General features: G+C 37.6%; 1 protein-coding gene across 1 annotated transcript in view; it reads left to right on the top strand.

The window, feature by feature from the left end:
- TDP1 (tyrosyl-DNA phosphodiesterase 1) overlaps window positions 1-16,875 on the top strand; it is a 47,650-nt gene that overhangs the window by 19,680 nt on the left and 11,095 nt on the right. Inside the window, exons 13-15 of the mRNA XM_030484717.1 lie at window positions 4,458-4,565; window positions 6,088-6,190; window positions 16,419-16,533. Of these exons, the coding sequence (XP_030340577.1) occupies window positions 4,458-4,565; window positions 6,088-6,190; window positions 16,419-16,533 (326 nt within the window). The remainder of the gene's footprint in view (window positions 1-4,457; window positions 4,566-6,087; window positions 6,191-16,418; window positions 16,534-16,875) is intronic.

The following is a 16,875-nucleotide window of genomic DNA, read 5'->3' as shown; positions in this document are numbered from 1 at the left end:
AGTAGAACTCAATTCTTTGTTGGTTGTTTTGTTTGTTTGTTGTGTTTTTTTTTTCTTAGACTGTATGTTTAAATTTGGGATGCTGTAATGTTCAGGTGTTAAAAGCAAGGGGAAGTTGTCAGAAGCAGGGTATTCTTAAACTTGTTGAAATAAAAGCCTTTGGTTCCTGATCTGCTGGGCTTACCTTCAAAATGTGCTACTTACCTGTTAAAAGTTATATGGGATACTGTTGCTATTGGAGGACACTACCAGATTTTGGATTCTGTAAACTTCCTTTTAAGCTTTCTGTCTCTGAACTGAAATACTTTTACTCTTTTTCTCTCCTTTTTTTTTTTCTTTTTTTTTTTTTTTTTTTTTGTTGTGGTGTTGTTTTTTTTTTTTTTTTTTTTCATTTTTAATTTACAGTTTTATTTCACTTTCCCACTTGTGCTGCAGTATTGTCAGGATTTCAGCGGTGCCACAACAGGCTTAGGAAGGCTTTTTTGAGTGCAGCAGTCCTGCTGCAAAAATTGTTACTTGTGGCAATATCTTTTGTTAAAGGTGCCTGACGTTTTATATTAACAACTTCTATTTTCCCCTGCTACTAATTTTGCCGAATTCCATGTTAGATTTCTCCCTCAGGCTGAAGCTTTAAAAACTTAAGTGTGTTTTGAGAACAATGGGAAAACTTGTTTTGCACAGATTAAAAAAAAAAATAATAAAATCTGGTAACATCTCACGAGACCACAGCTTCCCCTCTTTTTCACCAGAAACTTTTAACTCTTCCAGGTGGAAGTTGCTCTGGTAAGATACTTTACCCATATAAGTGTGTGAAGTTGTGTGTGTGTAGATATATTCAGAGGGCTTCCTCCATTCCAGAGTGAACATGATTGCTGCTGTGAGTCTTGATGGTCGATGTCCAAGGAATGGAACTGGAAGAGAAAGCATGTGAGGCTTTGTCTGTCCTGCCTTTAAGTGTGCCCTCTGAGCATATTTAGTGAGGGAAGAAAGCTGTAGGCACCTCTGAGATTGTTCAGTCGTGATTCAAAAAGAGGAGATCATAAAACTAGGGTGTTTGTGCAGTTTTAGTTCAGTTTCTATAAGCATATATCTTATGAGAATATTATTGGAAGAAAAATACAACTTTCTTTTTGGTTAGTGTCTTTAGTGCACAGAGTGTTACTTGATGGTGACATTAGCCATTGATTTATTCCTTTTTGATGAGAAAATACTCACATACCTGTCTCATTGAGCATACTATGGTCCTGCTCTGGTGGCAAAAGGGCTGTTTTAAATTCATCTGGCAACTTGCTTGCCAATGACAGTTGGCCCTGCATAATTGCTCTGTAGTGGCCACCTAGATGCATACTCTTACCCTGCAGTAATACAAGATACTCTTCCTTGAGGAGGGCCTGCATTGTAAACTGTTACCGTAAAGCAGATGATACACATCAGCTTCTTAAGTGTAGTAACCCAAGAGACACAGAAAATGGTAGGTCCTGTTTCAATAGATAAAATATATCATGAGCTCTTCTAAAGACTTGCCATGATGCAAAGCTTTGGGCAGTAGAGGGATTAGAGGAATTTGTCTTTACCTTGCTGGAAAACAATACAAAACCAACCAGAAACCAAGGATCCTACCAGAGTTGAAAGGAGAGAAATACTTCTATACTTAAAGGAGAAGGAATAGCTCCTTTTTACAAGTAGCAAGAGATTTTAATGGGGTTGGTAAATGGTGTCCTATAGTCTCACCTAAAGAGGTAGAACCTCTGCCCCAGGCATACAATTTTTACGTCTATTGGAAAAATGGAGGGATGGAAGGGGCAAAAGCTGTTGTATTGCAAGAGTTAGAAAGTAGATTACCTCTTCGGTTCAGTGCACCTAATCATCACATTAGAGGCTATGTAATTAAAAAGAATAAAGAAAAACTGCTGCTTGGAATGCTGCAGAAGACTGGGAGTAGCAGCAAATTACTGATAAAATATCAGGATTAGGGATTTAAAGTCTAAATTAAGCTGTATGAGTGATAAGGAGTTCTAGTCCCAGGATTGTAAAAATAACTAAAAAAAACCCCCAAAAAACCACCCAGCAAAAAGGCTTTCAAGTTTACTGTTCAAATTCTGATAATATGCCTTTTCCTCACCCCACACTTGAGCTTTTAGTTTACATGGTACCATAACCTCTAACTGTCAAAAAAGTAACTACTTCAAGCTGTGATTCTGCTCCATAAGATTTCTCAAAGCTAGTTTCATGTAATTTACCATGTTTATCTCTGAGATGGAATGTGCCTGAAGTTTACTGCAAGGTGAGATCAGTCCTGTGTACATCTTCTGCCAGCTGCATTCTGATGACAAGTTTACAGCTTAAAGTGTGTTAAGTCAATTTGACTGGAAGCATCCTGAAATTGTTTTATTGGCATATGCTTTCATCTTTGCTATGCAAAGCAACTGCTCTTGTATTTTACTTGAGGCTTTTTTGTAATCTGTTTTGGCTTTTTTATTTTCTAAAATATGCCAGGAAAATTCCATGGTGAGGCTGAAATTTAGCTGTATTAAGAATAGATTAAATGAGATACTGTACCCATCTGAAACTGCTTCCAGTTCTTTTGGCTTGTCATTTATTATGCAGTCTCGAGGTAAGCTAACTTTTAGGTTGAAGAGAAAACATTTCTTATATACTTCTTTACTAATAGTGCTTTTACCACAATCATCTGAGTTCTTCTGTAAAATAATTGCTATTTTTAAAAAAAGAAAACCGTAAAACAAAAATCAACCAACCAAAAAAAACCCCACAACACACCCAAAAAACTGAACAAACCAATCCTGATCAGAGAACATAGTCACTTTTCCCCTTTTGTCCTTACATATTTAAGCTGTCCTATTAAAGAAAATATGGCCAAAATGTATGCTTCCCTTTCTGATTTTAACTTTCTGGAATACCAGTTTCAATCACTTGTAATTGAAACTAACTGCAATTAGATTACTGTGGTTAGTAAGTGGAAGAAAAGCAGTAGTACTCTTGCTAAAACACAGTTTGTCCTCAAGTAAGGCAGTGAGATCTAAAGAAAATCAGTGTTTGATTCCCAATTCTGTTTTTTCCTGGTTTTCATTCCTGTAATGTGACTGGAGTTAACTAATTATTTTTGTGCCTTAAATTTATGTTTGCCTAGACTGTCAGCGTGAGGTAAAAGCTATTAACAAGAATCGTTGATTGTATAGCCTTAAGAGTTTTACAATATGGAAAGCATAGAGTTCTGTAGGGAAACACTTGTTTGGTTAGCTGTTTCTATATCATATGTATCTTGGTCTAGTCTTCAGAAACAGACTTCAGTGTGGCTTGCATCAAAATCTAAAGATGTCTGGTTTGCTCCAAACGTACATACAGTGTTTCAGCTCTTGCCCTTCAGGAATACAGGACCAGTTCTCAGAAATAGTTTTCTTTCCTTCATCACAGTATAGGGTTGTTCAAGTAGGTCTTGACCCCTGAACTGCAAAACCTCTTGATTTAACTCGTGAAAGTTAGTCCTGAAAGTCAACTTAGGTAAATAATTCCAGCCCTTCCACTTCAGTCTTCTCAGGCTTTTAAATGAATGCAGTTCACTTGAGAGGTTTTTCAGAGCTGATTGATTCTTTATTTGCCTTTTATAAGAGAATGCTAAATTAGGGAAATAAGATTGTGACAACCAAAATCAGAGTCTATTATGTTCCATACTGAGGAAAGAAAAGTCTATGAAGATGTGTATTTAGAAGCCTTCTTCCTGCTTGTGAGTGAAGACTAAGCTGAGAGTGGAAACTGCTTTAAATACCATGATTATATACCTTCAATTATGTACATATATTTGATGCTTGTTTACAGTTTAGTTCTGTAATGTTGATGCTGAATTACCCCAGCAATGGCTTGTTGTTTTAAACTCATTTTTATATATACACATAGATATGACCTCTACTCTACTAAGCCCTCAAATGTTAGTGGCTTAGAGGCACAGAAAAGGGAAGAGGAGAAGGGGTAGTGTCAACAATCTATCAGTTGTTCCCTTCCTGTACTTCACATATAATAAATTGTAGTAAGTTTGGGGAATTTTGTAAGGTTTAATTTGGTGCCAAGTTCCTTTGCTTAAAGGCATGATAGTCTTCAAACAAAGAAATATTGGCTGGAAGTTTGGACTTGGTTTCTTGAGTGCTAGCTGGAGTGGAGGAATGGAAAAACTTGTTAGGAGAGCTTGATATACCGAGGAGAATTATCTGTCTGCTTTCTTTATAGAGAAAGAAAATCCTGCCCTTCTGACTACTAGTAAGGCTGGATTTCAGGATTAAAAATTCAGTTAAAGTGTTTTCAGCATTTCTGTAAGGGAAATGACTATTAAATGTGACAAGTATAGGGTAGTATTACTGACAATATGGCACTGTAGTATGGTGAATATTTTTTTTTTAGACCTCAAAATAAAACTGTATATGAAAAGAATTCCTTTTCTTTTCTAGCAAATGGTCAGCCGAAGTCTCAGGTCGAAGTCATGCTATGCCTCACATTAAGACGTACATGAGATCCTCTCCTGACTTCCAGAAGATTGCATGGTTCTTAGTTACAAGGTAAATGACTAACCATGCACTCTCACTTAGTCACATACAAAGTTCTTGTTAATTGTAGGCCCAGGTGCGTTACTGCCATAATCCTCACAATACTGGAAGTAGTGATAGGAATTTTTGTCTGTATTTAATGTTTCTTCATTGCATCGTCCCTTTGGGGGCTGCAGGTTGGAATGATTGTGTTATGGAACTGTTTGCAATCACACCATAATCTTATCTGAGCTGTAACTGCCAATTTCAGGCTTCAAAATGAGCTGAAGTGATAAGTATTTTTAAATCTTGGGTTAAGTTTCTTTAACACACTGTACATGAATGTGCAGGTTTGTAAAAATAGATGTGGATTAAGTCAAAGTTTATCCTTGTGCTGCCTTATCGTTACAAAACATGTAGATACCTAGCATTTGGAATCTGACCTTTTGTCAGATTGAGCTTTTGTCAGATTGAACCTGAATGCTGCAGGTTCAGCAGTCTAGCTTTGTATTTCTATTGTTTAGTTCTTAAAGAAGCCAAAAGAGGTTGCAAGAAATTTCTTGACACGTGGGGAGACTGTCTTACTGTAAATGAAAAGTACACATATGTTTCAGTTTTGCCAAAACTGATTTTTGTGCAACCCTATATATTGTAGATTTTGATCTTTATATCCTTACTCTTACTTTCTCAGTCACTTTAATCTTTTTTCCTCTTTATATTCTGGCTGTCTAACTTTCATCACTCATTGATACTGTTGTCTGTAATAGCAGTTGTGATTAAGGTGCTTTTTAAAGGATTTAAGTCATTGAAATGTGATGCCGAGTCCACCTAATACAGACACTCGTGGTTGCCTTTTTTTTTTTTCCCCATGTTTCTTATTCCACCATTTGGTGCTAGCAAAAAGCATCCAGTATATCAGTTAAAATGTAATGTTTAAGCTTTGCATTTTGCTGTAGAAGTAGATTTTGACAACAGAATTGCATTTATTGTTTGACTCACAATTTGATCTACTTCACAATAGATTACTGAGGAAGGATTAACTACAACATGGTGCTGAAAGCACACTAAAATAAAAATACCTGTCTAATAAATACTTGTCTTAAATATATCAAAGAAAAAAATGCTAGGAATGAAAGATACTGTTTAACACTTGCAAAAATGCTCTGTACTTAATGTATTGTAATGTAACTAGTCATAATTGAGCTGGCCTTTATTCTTCCTAAGTCATCAAACTGAAGCTATTTACCAATACCAAGTTCCTTTCTGAAGAAAGAAGATGCAGAGAACATTCAAGAGGCTGAATTAGTCTCATAGATCTGTATGACACAAGTAGGATTGTATAATTATCCACATGTGTTGTACAAGTATGCTTCTGCTGTTCCCACTGTGCTGTAAAAATAGCGATAAGTAATAACACCAAAATTACTTTCTGTGGAAAAGACTCTTCTGGTAGAAGTGAAGCTCTCCTGCTAGAAGTGTATTGCTACAGCTGTGGTACATGGGCATTTTCTGCTGTGAAGATTGTCTTACTGAAATGCTTGCTTTCTCTTTGCAGTGCTAATCTATCTAAAGCAGCTTGGGGAGCTCTGGAGAAAAATGGCAGCCAACTGATGATCCGTTCTTATGAACTCGGAGTCCTTTTCTTGCCTTCAGCATTTGTAAGTTCATAGTTCAAGTGCAAATCCTGAGATATACTGAGAATCTGCAAATACTGATGAACGCTAATGTGACTAAATCTACTTAACCAGGTTCTGTGTTTCCGGGTTAGAAAGCTAATAGCAAGTGGAGTTGCACAAGGTAGCCTTTAAAGTAGAAACAGTCTGTTTTCCCACACAGCAAGTATGGATTTGGTATTAAAGTGACTTTTGTCATGTTCCTGAAAGGCAATAATATTTTAAATTGTAATACATACTAAAAGCTGGTGGAAAGGATGATCCAGTGTCTTCTTTTGTGCTTCTTAAAACTAGGCTGCGAGTGCGTATTCATATTGATGTGTATGGGTTGTAACTTGAAAAACAATTCCTAATGTTACATTGATTGCTGTTCATCTTTCCCTGAAATGCATTTGCAAAGCCATGTGACTGTCTTCTCAAAACTTTCTGCTTTGAGGACAACTTTTCTTATGTGTCTGGTAAAATCTCTGGTGCAAATCTAAGAACATCTTCATAACAGGCTGTTCAAAAGCTGAAGCATTGTATCTTCTAAACCTATGTGACAGCAGCTCAGTCTGTAGAAGACAAGTTTGACCCAAAATAACTTCTAGTGTGTGGAGGATCAGGAGACATGAAACCTTTTTATGGTAACTAAGGTCCATCTACCTTGTAGCCTAGTCTTAGTTCAGTTGTAGCAGATGCCATGGGGATTAGCACAATAAACAGTGTGCATGTGATCTCTTTAGTGTATGTTCCCTATGATTTTTTTTTTTTAAGATTTTCCGGACCATGATGGCTAGTAGCCACAATACGGATTATTCTCTTAACACAGCAAGTTCCTTATTGAACCACACTTACTGGTTTTCAGCCCTCTACAGAATCCTGTGGTAGTGAGTCCCATGATTTAATTGTGCATTGTATTTAAGGAAAAAACTTCCCTTTAAGGTTATTTTTTGTCTTATTTAGATCTACTGCCTGATAGTGGGGAGATGTGAATTTCTTGTTCCTGATGTTGATTCTGCCTTCTTTCTGGTGAACCTACTAGTACAGAAATGTTATCAACAGTAGTTAATCTGTGATCAGAAACCATTCAAACTGTCCTATGTGAAAATTCTTATTTTCCAAAGAAGAAATTGCAAGTTTATCTGGAAAAAGCATTTATATACTAAAAGTCTTTAGAAGTATTTTTCCTGAGGAAGAATACACCTTTCCTAGATAATGTTCATGGAGGTTCACGTAATGTCTTGTAATTTATGTTGATTAGTAATGTACTCCCAAATGAACATTTGCTAATATTATGATATTGTAAAAATGTTTACCATAACTGTATAATTGTAGTCTCCTAAGACTGCAATATTAAGATTGGTTTCAGGTTGTAACTAAAGTACACCTGTATCTCACTTTTGATATTTATTAAGGAGCTTATGTAGTAATGTGGTCTCTGAGGCTGTGAACCTTAGAGACAATCTCAGTCATTGCTCTCCAGCATGGTTTATGTGGAACAAGACTTTTAATGAAAATACATTGATCAGACCAAACCAAGAAAAATCCTACAACTTCCTATGATAGGATGCATTGGTTTTGATATCACTGCACTCTAAAAAGAGAAAAAGCCCAACATCATTTGTGTAAGCAACTAATAATAACAGAATAATGAAGTGCTGGGCAAAAGAACTGTACAAACAGATTTGACTCTTAACAGCAACTGACCTTAAGGGACAAAATAATCTTCTAAGAAGTTGACTACTGTTATTTCCAGATGCTGCGAAGCAACAAATTTACATATGGTACTAGTATGATTGCATGTAGTGAACGAAGCTTTTTGAATGAACACAACTGATGACCAGATTGCACAGTCATTTTACATAATTCGAATATTCCTGTTCTGGCTCTGGCTTTTCCATGCATTGTTAGTTTTGGAAAATATACTTCAAGTGGGTAGAAAATCAGGAATAATTGAGTTAGTCTTTTTGCCAAGAGTGGTCATACCTGTTTCAGATCTGAGCAATCTGCAAGATTTTCACTTAAACCCAAAACAACCCACAAACCACCACGCCCTACCATGATAGCGGCTTGTCCAAGGCTGCTGCCACTCCCTGCTTGTACTGGCACTAGTGCTCAGTGGTTTCCTTGTGCTTTAAACCAGCTCAAACTGGCCAAAAATTGCTCAAATTTTCAGTGTTGTTCCATGAACCAGCTTAGCAGGATCATGTTGAGTGCAAGGAAGAAGGTAAGAAGGGCAAGTTCAAGGGGGCAGAAAGCAAGGAGGTGAGAGTAGGATCACATTGAGATAACCTTCTTTTGGCCTGTTCTTGGAAAGAGAGCCTGTGAAGTTTTGTATGTATTTTCATAAATACACGTAAATTACATGTAAATGGCTAGGACCTGGCTGAGGAAGATGTATTGTGCACTGTAAATTGTAGAGCCAAGCCCCCAGATCTTTCTGGTTTTGTCACAGTGATCACTTTAAAGTAGCCACTGTTACGGGAGTAGAAGGCTTTATTTTGTCTTATCAAAGGAACATCACAAAGCTCTCAGTGACTAACAGCAGATGCTTATGGAAGAGTATAATGTTCAGGCATGTAATTTATCCCTGAAGATTTCTTGACTTAGAGGCATCATTTGCTAGCACTTCTTGTCTTCTCTTAAATGCCTCTAAGCTTCTGGCTGAGTTCTACAACTGAACAATGTCACATGAAGCATGGAGTTCTGAAAATTAGTTTCATTTGATGGTTTTTCCCTTCTTGCATTAAAAGACATAGTAACTGTGGGATCCCTATTCACCTCTCCCATATTACTCTTTCTATAGAGCTCTATCTTTTGGTAGGCTGAAGAGCCCTTAGCCTGCTCAGTTGCTCCTAGGGTAGAGATTGTTTATTCTTACTGCTTTTCTCTTCTGTTTTTTTTTTTCTTCTGTAGCATTTGGGTTGGGAGGGTACTGAGTAGAGGGATGAAGGTGAACATGTGATTCAAGTATAAATCTGGAGAAACAGATTCAGATATAAATCTGTGACAGAATGATGTTCTCAAAGTTCTCCTCACTCACTGTGTCTGTTTGACCTGTACTTTTTGCAAAGTGGTATGTTAATAGGTTAGCCTCTAATTGTTTTTCAACAAGTGAATGAGAAAGTTGTTCATCCAGAATTGGCAGAAATGTGTACATATGAGAACCCATAATTTGCATATAACACATTTTGTGATAAAGTTTAGTTTGATTTTGTGAAGTAGTGTAATTAAAATGTATGCAATATAAAGATGCTTTGTGCAAGGACAGTACTTTCTTGACAGCCCTCACAACTATTGTCTTACGTAAATACAGAAAGCACACAAACACGTGCTCCTGTACAGGTAACTGTACTAAAATCTGCCAGTGTGCATGAGATAGTCTTACGTTTGAGTTTCAGAGCTCTCAGAACACAGCTTAAGTGAAGCTCATCTAAAACTTGGAAGAATATCTTAACTATCTATTTTGGAAGAGAATACTTAGTTCTTTTCCTCCCAGTTTTGTAAATATTGATACTTAATTGTGAAAACTGACAGTAGTCACTTGATGTGGTGTATATGGGAGCAAAGTGGGGACAAGGACTGCAGCTGCCTTTCCTTCTTTCACTGGGAAGTACCTGCAGAGACACCTGATAACAACAAGGTAGTCAGAGACAAATATTAATACTTGCTTTATGTACATGCAGTTATCTGATACTTAAGTTGCAGTGGTTAGCTTGTGAATCTGTCTTAGGAGTGTACCCTGCAGTTCAGTCTGCATAAAAAGTGTTTCTTAGTCTGTTTGTCAACACTTTTGTTGGTTCAGTGTGGCTTTAACATACTATCTGGCAGAGTAGTCTTAGGTGAAGATAACAATGAACTAGGAATAGACTGACAGTCACAGAAAACAAATTTTCTAAAGTATCCTGGTTTTGGCTGATTTTGTTTGCAATTAAAAATATACAGAATACAAACTAGATGAAATGCTTTGAGACGTGACTGAGCATTCCTCAGCCTCAAGAGACACTTTATGTTCTAGCTATTAGAATGCCAATTTAATACTGCCAATTTCTGATAGTTCTGTTTCTTCAGGTTGTTTCATGCAGCTTGATCGCAAAGCGAATGATACTTACTCTGGTAGATGTTAAGGCTTAGCATTGTAGAATCACAGAATAGGTTAGGTTGGAAAAGACCTTTAAGGTCATAGAATCCAACCATAAAAAGATTCCTGGCAGTAGAGCAATTTGAACCCATGGTCACGAAGAGACTAAAGCCTTGATCCAGTGCCTTAGACCAATTGGCCGCAGTACCCTGGTGGATTTGGATAGCATGCTTAATATTCCCAATCTTAAAAACTCCATGAACTCTGTGGTTTGTACCTTCTATTTTCTGCTCAATACAAATTTGGAAGTGGATCATTCCTCACTTGCCATCTGTTGACTGCCAGTTTTCATCTGGTTTTTAAAATGCTTCCAGAACTTACGCTTTGAGGTTGGGTCTTGGCCTCTCAGACTCTCAGAAATATGTTGAATGGTTGTTCTCAATGTAGCAGCAGCTGTTATCACTTACAGTTTTAGTGTCTAGGGAAAAGTCAGCTGATGCTGACATTAGATCACAAGCTTCTCTTGATTAAAAAATAGTGTTCATAAAAAAAGATTGTGTCCTGTGTTTGAACCGCGTTTCCCTTTCTATCTCCATTTCTGTTTCTCACCTCCTACGTCTCTATTCTCACTCATGTTCAGCTTGCTCTTTCAGCTGCTGGGGATTCCTTTCCAGAGGCTGAAATGAATTACATCTTTAAGATGTAAAGTGTTGAGAGCGCCCTGTCATGTAACAGTATGGAGTTCTGGGAAGCATGTTGCATAATTTTTTATTATTTTTTTTTTTTTTTTTAATCCTGGAACTGTCTAATGGAAACCTTTTTAAATAGTTCCCCCTCATAGCTTCCATGCCTGATAAGGTTCTAAGAGAAATTGAGCTTGTAAAATGGTATAAAAGTTTGTGGAACACTTAAATCTTCTGAAAGATCTGTTGAAGAATATGGTACTAGCCAGTCAGCTTTGGAAACAAAAATACAGAGAAATATAGTAGTTGCTATTAAACTGAGAACTTACCCATGACTGCCTACCAAGTGCTATCAGATGATACAATTATATCTAGATAATCGGTCACAGACAACTAATACAGTGTTGCAGAATCTGAAATACTATTTGGTGAATACTCAGTGGTAATGAGTAATATATCCTTTTATAGTTGCCTGTGGGGGTGAGTGAGCTGCGTCTGCATTAGAGAGCAGCCAGCCATTATGTGTGGGTCTGATCATCAGAACTGAATTGCTTAAGTTTTTGCTGAGTTCAAACAACTGAACCAAGCACCTTCAGTCATAGCTGAACTTAGACCAGAACCAAAATCAAGTATGTTCAGCTGTTTGACATTAACTTCCAAAGTAATGTAGTACCACTTTCTTCTTTGGTTTATCTAGTTTCAGGTGAAGTCTTCTATTCTGTATGAAATAGAGTGGGTGTGGGGAAATAAATACAATGTAGGTAAACCAAGATTTTATATGTGCACTTTAGGATGTTAAGCCTTGCTTTTAGTGGTCACAGAACTGCTGCAGGGTTTTCAAACTCCAGCAGTAAAGACACCCAGAAACGCATTTTTCCAAGCCAAGGAACTTTGCATTTTGTCCTGGTTTCAGCTGAGATAGAGGTAATTTTCTTCCTAGTAGCGGGTGCAGTGCTGTGTTCTGGCTTTAGTCTGAGAACAGTTCTGATAACACACCAATGTTTTAGTTGTCGCTCAGTACCACTTACCCTGATCAAGGACTTTCTCAGTCTCATGCTCTGCCAGTGAGGAGGGGCACAAGAAGCCAGGAGGGAGCAGAGACAGGACACCCGACCCAAACTAGCCATAGGGGTATTCCATACCACAGCACGTCATGCCCAGTATATAAACTGGGGGGAGTTACCTGGAAGGCCCAGATTGCTGCTCGGCTTGAACTGGGTATCGGTCGGTGCGTGGTGAGCAATTGTGTCGTGTGTTCCTTTTTTATCGTTGGGGTTTATTCCTATTTTTTATTATTGCTATATTTCACTTCAATTATTAAACTGTTCTTATCTCAGCCCACAGGTTTTACTTCTTTGCAATTCTCTCAACCACACCAGTGGGCAGAGAGGGGGAAGAGTGAGCGAGTGGATGTCTTGTACTTGGTTGTGGGTTGACAACTCGAGGGACCTGAATTTGTCACTTCTTTTGGCTACTTAGAAAGAAATGTTCTGATACAGTTGAGTAAAGCTTTGTTTTGAATAAATGCACCTCAATATTGAGGAAGGATTTCATTGTGTATACTCCTGGCCAGAGGAGCATGGTTACTGTCAAGTTTGTGTGTATCCATAATTCTTTCCTGCCAAAACTAGTGAGTTTTTAAATAGTTTTGCTGGGCTAAAAATAGTTTTGGGGTAAAAAATAGACCTAAAAATAGTTTTGTGGGGTTTTTTTTTCTGTTTACTGGCATGGCAAAGAATAGTCTCATAATCATCCAGTGGAATAACCAGCTGTGTCCTGCTTCAAAATACTGTAGTGATATCAATGTGATTTTGCACTTCAATAGGATTTCTTATGTGATTATTTTCCCCCCCCCCCCCCCATAGTCTGCAATCTGCCTTGTGTTTGGGGCCGGGGGGGGAGAAGGCTGGAAGGCAGAATTTTGAAGCTGTTCTACTTTTCCATTCATTCTCCCAATGCCTGCATGATGCTAACATACTATAAAGTTTCATAAGTACAATTAAAAAAATGTTTTCCCAACTGAGAAATGTATCTCAACCCTTCCAAATGTATTGCTGTGAGTAGCATTCAAAGAACAAAATATAGTTGGAGAGGGGAAAAAAGAATAGAATATGACTGAGGAAAACTTACAAGGGAGGCAGAATTTTTTCAGGCAAGATCCTGCTGGTTTCTTTTTTGGAAACAGCAATGAGAGTTGCCGACATCCAGGAAATGCTTAAAACAGACAAAATATGTGACTTATTTCAATTTCTGTGTGAAGATAGACACGTGAGAGTTATTTTTAAAAGCGTGTGAACCTCCTCAGAGAGCCTTGTTTAAAAAATTTATTCCATAACTTAGACTCTTACTCCATAGTGTTTTAAGGAAAACTAAATATTTTTTCTTAGGTTAGCATTTCCCGAATGGAAGATCTCTACAGGTTAGATTCTGACAGACAAATAAAACAGCTTTAGGATCAATTGATGGAGTCCAGTGGGGTTGAAGGACAGCATGAGAGAAGAAAGCAGACTCTCAGAGGAGAGGAAAATATAACGGGTGGCTACTGAGGAAGAGCAAGGAAGAGGAAGGCAAAGGTGTAGAACAGGAAAAAGAAGCAAAATGCCTGAGAAGAAACACTGAGGTAATAACAGGGCACAGAGGGTAAAAGAAATGAAGCAGAAACAAAAACATTACTGGGTTGAAAAAAAGATGGGTAACAGGAAAGAAAATGAGATTAAAAACATCCTATAAGTGGTGCTTTTTCTTTCACGTTGTGTGAAAAGCACCCCCTGCTATGAACTGGCATGGAATACATGCGGCATAGTTCCTGATACTGGATTTAAACTGAGATGTTTATGTATGTACGTAGAGGCCTATGTAGGAGGTGTTCTACACTGATTTGATAGCTATGGTTATACAGATTTTAAACTCGGATGGTGCCAGGCAACAGGTGTGTAACCTGGGTGCTCTTGATGAGGCATGCATATGAAATTCATTGTAAAATAGGAACCAGCTCACCAGGCAGCAGAGAAGCCTTCTCTGCCATTCCATGTTTCTCTCATAGCTGCATGTAGAAGACAAGAGAAGCTCACTGGTGCTTGAGGCAATCAAGCCTCATACAAGCCATTTTAGTTTGCAATTTAAACGTCACCTTAAGAGTAATATGTAGTGCTGCACCCTACCCAGACTGAAACCTGACTACTGTGAGTTGTTTGCATTTGTTTTGAACATACTGCTTGCTACTTAAAGGCTAAGCTTTACAAAAGGCTGTAGCCTGGTTTTAATGAGGTTGTATGAAAATTCCACTGACCTCAAAGGTGTAAGGAGGAGAAATTTAAAATGGCTTTTCATTCACATAGCCCTTTAGCATGACCTTGTTTGCTTGTCTTCCCTGTTCTTTTATTTGAAAGGCAGTGGCCTTTATGTAATCCCTGAAACAATACATGTTGTTTCTTACCTCATAGCTTGCCGTTTCTTGTTACTTTGGGTCAAGAGAAAAAAAGCGTTTATATTCTGGAGGAGTTTCTTGAATTCCCTCTCTGTTTTTTTCCTCTCCCTTTTCTCTGTTACTATGATTCTTGAATATCAAAGAAAAAGGCATAAGGCTGCTTTCCATCCCATGCTTTGTGTGGTCATATGAATGCTGCTTCCTCTAACTTAAAATGCTAACATTTGATGAAGTAAAACTTCAGCCAAGAACAACTTATAGTATTGTAAAAGTATTGCATATAGATGGAACTATCAATTCAGCCAGCATGTATGTTTGAATAGTATGGGATTGTTTAGTGGTAATTAAGAATTGTGCTTGTACTATCACAAAACAGTAATCCAGTAAACTTGGACTGATGGCTCCTACAGCTTGGATAATGCATACATTAATGTTTGGATATGAGCCAAGTGTGAGCTCACTGCATCAAAAGGAGTGTGACCAGCAGGTCAAGGGAGGTGATTCTGCCCCTCTACTCTGCTCTCGTAAGACCCTACTTGGAGTACTGCATCCAGCTCTGGAGCCCCCAACATAAGAACAACACGGACATTGGAGCAGCTCCAGAGGAAGGCCATGAAGATGATCAGAGGACTGGAGCACCTCTCCTATGAGATGCTGAGAGACCTGAGTTTGTTCAGTCTGGAGAAGAGAAAGCTTATAGCAGCCTTTTAATACCTAAAGAGGGCCTCCAAGAAAGCTGGAAAGGGACCTTTACAGGGGCATGTAGTCAGTCATAGGACAAGGGGGAATGGTTTTAAACTAAAAGAGGGTAGATTCAGACTAGATTAAGGAAGAAATTCTCTACTATGAGGGTGGTGAAATACTGGAACATGCTACCCATTGAGTACACTTGGAACATTCAAGGTCAAGTTGGTGAGGGCTCTGAGCAACCTGGTCTAGTTGAAGATATCCCTGCTCATTGCGGAGGGCTGAACTAGATGATCCTTAAAGGTCCCTTCCCACCCAAACTATTCCAGGATTTTTGTAGGAAGAAAAATACAGTTGTTCAGTAATGTCTTAGAAATAACTAATAAAAGATTGATAGCCTTTAAACTTTTAATCTGTTCTAATCAAATTATACTTGATTGACAATAGGCTATTGGAAATCTCAGTATTAGAGATTTGCTTTTGTGTAACTCATTATAATTTATGAATGCGATCCAATTTCTCTGGAGAAATGACTAAGCAATATCATCTACCAAAGTTACTTGAATCGCTTTAAATCGATCTCTCTTGTATTATAGGTTTTTTTTTGTAGTCCTTAATCTTGTTTTAAATCCACTGTTATTCTAATGTGAGTGTTGTCTTTGAAACTTTTATGCAAGCAGTTACAAATCTTCATTAAAGTCTTAGCATATATGGCTAGTGTTATCAAAGACATCTGAAAAGCACAGGAAGACTTGTTTCTGTATCAGAAGTTGAATTTTAATTCAGTTCATGAAGCACACTGAACTTCTAATAGAGTCCAGATGAAACTGAACAGCAAAGAGAAAATTTTAAAAGCTTTTCCCTTTAGTTAAATGTTAAATACCAGAGGCGTTTTGTTTAATAATTAAAACTCGATTTCAATGTCTGTAAGCATTTAAGCAAAAGCAGCAACATCTTGTATTTAGATATGCTGCCCATATGGCAGCCTTTTGCAAAGACCTTAGACAATTTAGATAGAACTACTTACACAAGCAAGGCCACAAGCGTGTTTACCTAGTGAATGTGGAAATAGATTGGTATATGTGTAAGGGACTGAGAAGGTAGAGTACATCCATTGTGGACCCACCTGTGGGGCCAAGCTGGTGAATGTTAAAGAGAAGAGCCTGAAATAGTAGTAGTGAGAAAAGCTGAGTTGTTAAGACAGGGAAGTGCTTTAGGAAGTATCTAATCTCAATAATAGAAGAAAAATTTTGTTTATTAAAATAACTTACTGAGAATCTATTGTGGATTAGGTTTGTCTTTTCCCCCTGAAGCTACTAAGTCTGTCTTCTGTATGTTTCCCTTCCTTTATAGGGATTGGACAAAGGTTACTTTCATGTGAAAGGAAAAGTGCTTTCAGAAAGTGATAATCCAGCAACATACTTCCCTGTACCTTTTGACCTCCCACCAGAACAGTATGGAAGCAAAGGTAAGGTGTGACTTCAGAAGAAAAGTTGGTGTATTATATATGAAGCAAACTCATTTGAGTAACTCTGAGTCATTGGAATACTGCTATGTTCTGAAGCTTTATTTTAACATTTTTGTGGCATGACTGCATTTGAGGTTATATCAATCCCACATTCTGCTTGTGACAAGAAAGCAACTATGCAGTCTTTTTGTGCTATTTTTTTCATTATCGTTTGAGTTTTGGATCAACAAACTAAATACTATTTTTTCATTATTTTTCTGAGATTCTTGTATACATTAGAAAATAGATACTCTTTATGGAATTGAAATGTTTTTCTGCAGAACTGATGGGAGAAGGAGTGTT

Source organism: Strigops habroptila, chromosome 4 (assembly GCF_004027225.2).
Source record: "Strigops habroptila isolate Jane chromosome 4, bStrHab1.2.pri, whole genome shotgun sequence".
In the NCBI taxonomy this organism is placed as follows: domain Eukaryota; kingdom Metazoa; phylum Chordata; class Aves; order Psittaciformes; family Psittacidae; genus Strigops; species Strigops habroptila.
The sequence above is the reverse complement of the archived record's forward strand: the minus strand, read 5'-3'. Positions and strand labels throughout refer to the sequence as shown.